General features: G+C 43.7%; 1 protein-coding gene across 1 annotated transcript; it reads right to left on the bottom strand.

Annotated features, from left to right (window-relative positions):
* Window positions 1–249: 249 nt before the first annotated feature.
* On the bottom strand, window positions 250–4,396 carry COX6C (cytochrome c oxidase subunit 6C). The gene is made up of 4 exons (XM_078604453.1): window positions 4,211–4,396; window positions 1,854–1,979; window positions 757–887; window positions 250–422 (listed from the first exon to the last, which is right to left on the bottom strand). Exons 2-3 carry the CDS (start codon window positions 1,971–1,973, stop codon window positions 762–764), a joined length of 246 nt encoding a protein of 81 aa, XP_078460579.1. The 5' UTR covers window positions 1,974–1,979; window positions 4,211–4,396; the 3' UTR covers window positions 250–422; window positions 757–761.
* Between the last annotated feature and the right edge of the window lie 2,112 nt (window positions 4,397–6,508).

Below are 6,508 nucleotides of genomic sequence, written 5' to 3'. Positions count from 1 at the left end.
TGAGTAAAAACAGGAGGTGGTGTGCGGAGGATAATGTCAGCATCATCAGCCGCATTGCCCTATGGAGACGGCTTGTGAAATTAAACATTTCTTGGAAGCAATATTGTTTCCTGCTTTCGGACGACATAATGGCATGGCGGCCACCATTATTAAAAGGGTTCAAGTAATCAACCACGAATATGGCAGTCAATTCATCCACTCAATCGACTAATCACGTCAGTTTTAATAAAAATATACACAAGACTCAAATAGGTGGGCAGAGCAGTACTTTATTTCAGACCAATATACAGTCATGGAAAATAATGCTTTTTAAATATCATTGACGATTGTGACCACTTTTTTCAATTTTATAACCGGTGAATCCAGCAGTGTGCAGCAGTGATGCCCAGAGTGGTCATTTGTGATGCAGTTTTATTGAATGCCTGAAAACAAAACAAAAAACACACAATCATCTTTTATTTCACCATCACCTTTTCAATCATCTGATATGCACCGTCAATGATGACTCGTTTACAGCTAGCTACAAAATTCGATCACTTCTTTGGAGCTCAATTTTTACAACAGCTGGCTGGCTAGACATCCTGACCAAGGTCTCCAGCCTCTGATGTTCCAAGCATAGCTTAACACATTCAGTGCAAACTGCCTTTGTAGACCAAGTCAATTAAATACAATTTGCTAACTCAAACTCTCTCTTCCCATACAACGTTGGCTTGCTCTGTCACCTGTCTAAGGAATTTAAATAAAACGTGAACGTACCCATTTCACTTGCTGTCAGGCTTTGCGCTCTCAAACACCCCCGCATTCCGCATGGCCTCAAACTCCTTCTGGGCATCGTAGTTCTTGTAGAAGTTGGCGTACGCTTGCTTCCTTGGCTCCATCACACCGTACTTCAAAAACACAAATACACACAATAGGTTTGTTCATATCAGCAAATGGGTTTCAGTTGTCATCTCTTCATATAAGTGGTATGTTCTCTGCAGGAACTACCTTGCCTCCCCGCATACACAATACGCCTTAAAATGGATATGACAATGCACTCTAATGCATGATTCCTTTGATCCAAATGACAAAGAGTGTTGCAATTAGTGAGACTTTGCTAGATAAACGATGTTACTTCAAGGGCTGAGGTTGGTTTGTGGAACATAACTAACAACTGGCTAAAGGCAATGCTCATAAAACAAGTTAATAAAAGTCACATTGGTACGCCTCCTCCAAATCATTTAACTTTACGGCTTTGCCGTTATCTATAAATAATTCTCGTTGTATAAAAACCTAATTGCCTCCATTGATCAACTTAAAAAATGTGAAATACTGTAGGGAGTCATACACAAGACAACAGTGGAGTCACAGCTAAAGGTTAACAAAACGAAAATCACTTGCCTCAACTATCAATCTTGCAGGGAGAAATGTGAAAATTATTTATTTCGAATGAGCCAAATGCAGGTTAATGGGGCCTTGAGTCAATATGTTTAAATATTTGTTTCATGTACTTAGTTGAGAGTTATCCCTGGGCAAAACCTATTCTAAAAATAAGCACCACATGGCCAATACTCATGATGACGCTGATGAGGATGGCTATGACAATGGTAATGGATACAAAGTACATAGCTGCCAAAATGTTTATGGAGGCCTGGGGCAGTGACAAATGAGGCCCGATCTGAGGGCCCATTCTTGGCCTCTCTCCGAGGCCCATTGTCATTTTTTATGAGGACCCCCCCCCTAAGATCTGAGGCCATGGACAAACAACCCAATCTGCCTTCCCCTCTCTGTGGCCCTGTCAAAGCACAACGACAAAACAAAAAAAATGCGTTATTTGGACAGAAGTGGTGATGGCGGATGGCAAGTGTAAGCACCTTGTATCCGAGGGCTGTGAAAATGGAGAGGCCGAAGGCGATAGGGAGGTGTATACGCAGCCGCTTGCCCAGATGACCACGCATCTGAGGCTTGGCCAGTCTTGCCACGATGCCCGACATCTTGCACTGCAGCATAAGAAGCCCCGAGGGGGCATTACGTTAAAAGGAAGCAAACGCGCACGACACAACCACTCAAAGCCAGGCACTCACCCCAGAATATTGGGTATGCTGCAGAAGCTCCCTGAAAATAAACAACACTCAACAAACATAAAACAAAAACACGTCCAGCTGAAACAACGCTGACATGCTAATCAAGCTGCTGTCATTCGACACGAGAGGCTCTAGACCACGGGTTCTACTTACGTGGTCTGTCAGTGGTGAGCTTGCACTCTCTCGTTTGTGGACATTTCCTAAATAAATTAGTCGAGTAATTAATCTTATTTAACAAGAAATATACATATAGTGCAGCCATTGCTCACGCTACTGCTAGAAGGGCCTCGACTCGAGGGTGCTTTGGAAAGGGAATTTGACCCACACAACCGCATCTGGCTAAAAAATATACCAGAATTCGTAATCGCGGGGATGCGCACAGGAAGTAGCATTGTATATTTGGCGCAATAATATTTTGTTTAAAGTAAAATGACACACACACACGTACATCTCACCCATATATGGACTCTTTTTGCCTGCATTGTGGATTTACAGCACTTGATAGCAGTGCATACTAATGATGAACACTGCCTTATAAACAACATACCACTAATCAGGAGGCCTCTACTTTTCCGCTACTCGGAAGACTCGGTGCCTTCCACGTTAGTCTGCAATATACAGCAAGAGACCATTCAACGCATAACGACACAATGTCCGATCCACAAATACGATGGTGTCATCGCTGCTCCTGACGCGGTTATTTGGCTTGACCACCTGAATGTGAAATTTAGGTTGTTGCTCTGCATCTACATCGGCCATACGAAAAAAGGAATAGAAAGCAAATTTTGTGAAACCAATGACTCAGTGTCTTCCCAGTTGGCTTCCTTCATCAATTAAATGCTGCAGAATCACGTAGAAAGCGATTGAGAAATTACTACAATGGATTCAATCACATTTAATATACATCTCACTCAATGAGCAGCTGGGAACATTAAGTTAATTTCGATCCAACTCTTGAATCATAATAAGGGGGGGATCCCCCAAAAAGAGTTTTATGCTAAAGGTTATTTAAAAACCATAGGGCACAATCGGGCGACATGTCTTTTTTGTAACTAACGCTTTTCAGTCAATCCACTGCTAGATGAAGACCTCCTCCTCCTCCTCCCTTGGGTCATTGGGCCATGCTTCACGTTGAGGTTGGTGAATGTGCGTGACCTAGGACTGCTTCAGAGACTGTTTGGTTCTTTCGGTAAAGTCACGTAGATGAAAAATAAAACAAATATTTAAAAAATGAAAATAACTAAATTAAATCACGACGTGACTTTACCGAAAGAACCAAAGAGTATGGATCCTTGCAGTCACGAAAACGTCTAATCTAGAATGCTTCAGAGACATCACCCGCCACTTGTTTTATAGCCGTGAGGAGGAACCGCGAACTCCAAGGGGCTAGGTTCATCACCGTCAGTGGTGAACACGTTCAGCTTTCGGTGCTACAATGACACACAGTTCCGGACCCTGAATATTATATCGGGTTCGAATACATGACTGTCCGGTAAAACGTCGTATTTGTTGCAAAAATAAATGTTTCATTGCACGTGTTCTTATTTAAATTTACAGCTCAGAAGCCACTTAAGATATGCACCGGTCGCCGAGTTCTTAAATCAGGCCTTAGGATGACCTTTACTCGCGTCTGCCTATTCGCAAATCACCCTTCCTAAATTAACCACCGCACGCAGATAAAGGTCAAGCTATTCCAACAACATAGTGTCCATCAGCTTGTGAGAAATACTGAACAAATTCCAGCAGAGTGTCTGTAAGTAGCTAATTCTGTTTCATGATTATCACGTTGGAACTGTATCACGAGTTTACGCATCGCTGGTAAGGAATTTAATCTACAGTATTCAGTGACTACTTCTAAAAGCCAGCGGTGTTATCCGTCCTGAATTGAACATTAGCCCGCCAGTAAACGTAGCCCGTAAAAGTGGTGTTCAACTCCCTATTAAAGAGCCGTTCGCTCGGCCCGAGATCCTCTCGACCTCCGGGGTTGGTCACTCAGGCAAGTCCGTAGGCGTCGCGTGCGTCGACTAGGCCCGAACGCATTTCATTCATTCGACAACTTAATAAAGCTCCAATGTTGTTCCTAAAGCAGTGGCGTTTACGAATAAGACATTTTAAGGCGTTAAAAGCACCAATAAATGAGTACTTACGGTGTTTGTTTAAAGCGGTGAGGAAACGCGGAACTCGATGTCACGATCGGCTCAAGGTTAGAACGTCAGGCCGAGCTTCCAATAGAAGACGCGTTCCGATTGGCTGCTCGACCAATTAATAAGGCCCTCTCTGATTGGGGGAGTGTGAAGGCACGTAGGAACGAAATGCCGTTTCTGATTGGCTACAAAAGGTGAAGGTCGGCGGCTCGACCAATGAGCGCTCCCCAGGAGGGAGAATTTGGAATGTATCGATTGTAGACTTTTTGGGAATCGATTCTCATTTCAGAATGCGGGAATACAATTGTGAGTTAGAATCTCTCGCGGTACAAGTGTTTAAATTGGCTTACAATAGAAAAAAATATTTTTTACATGGATAAATAAACTAATTTAAATAGGAAATCGATTTATTTTTCTAAAGATTGATCGTTAAGGATGGATCGATGGATTTAAAACACTTTCGCAAAAACGACGATGCGTAAACGTGGGCCGGAGTAACGGAGCGCTACCTGGAAAGCGACGGAGGTTAAGGTTTTTTAAACTTAATTTAGCAATTGTTTGTTTTATGCTGCACGGACTTAACTGTGCCGATTTGTTTAGTAGAAAGGTTGAGTCTTTTTCAACGGTTTTATTTGGATGTCAAGTTCAAGTTCATTTATTAGGTATAGCCCTGTGAGCCATTCAGCTCTTGAATCGGGTGCAACCGCAACAAACAAAAAACAAAAACATGAACAAAAAACATCTTAAAGTGAATATGTGACTAAGTGCAAACAGAAAATCCAAGAAAAGACAGCAAAATATTGCAGAAAAAACACCGTACACCAACGCTGTGTGCAAAAATCCCAGTGGGATGCAAGTCAAACAACAACAACAACAACCACAAGACAGCTTAGATTAAGGCCATCAGTCTAACTCTGTACTACAACAAACAAACATGGCTAAACCAATACACTTTTCGAAATCACCAAAATAAAGCCATGAAAGCAATGAAAAAGCAATCATAGGAACTGTGACAGAATTTTCACAATAAATGGCATAAACAACATGTACTACCAAAACCCTGCAGCCATAGCTGGCTGCATGAGTCACTCCACCTTTAAGATCAGCACACTAAATCAAAACACAGGTCATACTTTGTAGCGATCATCCGGAGCGAAACATTTTATTTTAGGTCACTGAATAGCACTGGCAGCTAGGGGTGTACAACTCCTCTAGAGCAGTTTTGAGTGAAGATCTCATAGGTAGTGACTCAAGTTTCAATTTATTGGCAACAGCATTCCAGACCCTGGGGGCATCAATAGCAAAGGCCCTTCCTCCAGTATATGTCAATTCTACAAACAGCCCCTTTAACGTACCATGAGCCCCCACATATAGCAGATTTGCGCAATTTGTGTTAGAAAAAACTCGTAATTCGCGAAGTTATCCCGGAACACATTGTCCTGCGGAGGGAGCTGGTAGGAACGTTGGGTTGTTCGGTCAATGGCCAAGGGTCAGCGGCGGCGTGGTGTATTCCACAAATATGCCTGACTGTGAGGGCGGGCACAAGCCGGCGTGAGTAGGTTAAACGTTGAGCTTTATAAGGGCACCACGGGGTGACCAGCCCCTCCCCACCCAGCCCCTCCCCTCCCAGCCCCACCCTCCCCACCCACTCCACCCAGCCCCTCCCCACCCAGCCCCACCCCTCCCACCCCCCACCCAGCCCCTCCCTCCCCACCCAGCCCCTCCCTGCACTACGGACCTACGGACATGTCACCCACAAATTCTTCCGCGGGTTAATGAATCGCACGGCTCCTTCCTGACAAAATTCTCAGATTGTGTGGTCTATCCTCCGCGATATTGCCCCCCATATTAACGCAAAGTGATCGATCAAATCTATAAATTACAAGAAAACTCACAACAAAGATTTGTGCAGGCCGGAAAACATATCTTCCAGCACTCAATTATGGACATTACATCTACAATAGTGCTCAGTTTTGTCCAGCCCACCAGCTCAAATAACCAAAGGTGTTTTTGTCACAACCACCACAAACTGTTAGCGAATGTGACCATCGTAACATGCGTGCGTGAAACGAAGGCAACTGTAGACCGGTTTTGTTCTTGTTCAGTCGAGTACCATCCATCTACGTCTGCCTCTGGGAGTCGTGGCGAGGAGTACAACTAATTGCTGCTACTCAGAGCAGTGCACACATCCACTTCACCACTACTCTCCGCCTCTGCTGTCTGTTAACCGTCAGAATATTGTCATGCGATCAAATACAATTAGTCGTGTTGTTTTGGTGAAGTTTCACGTTTCATGCCCGA

Source organism: Lampetra planeri, chromosome 22 (genome assembly GCF_965212315.1).
Source record: "Lampetra planeri chromosome 22, kcLamPlan1.2.h2, whole genome shotgun sequence".
In the NCBI taxonomy this organism is placed as follows: Eukaryota; Metazoa; Chordata; class Hyperoartia; order Petromyzontiformes; family Petromyzontidae; genus Lampetra; species Lampetra planeri.
Note: the sequence above shows the minus strand (reverse complement) of the source record. Positions and strands in the feature narration are given on the sequence as shown.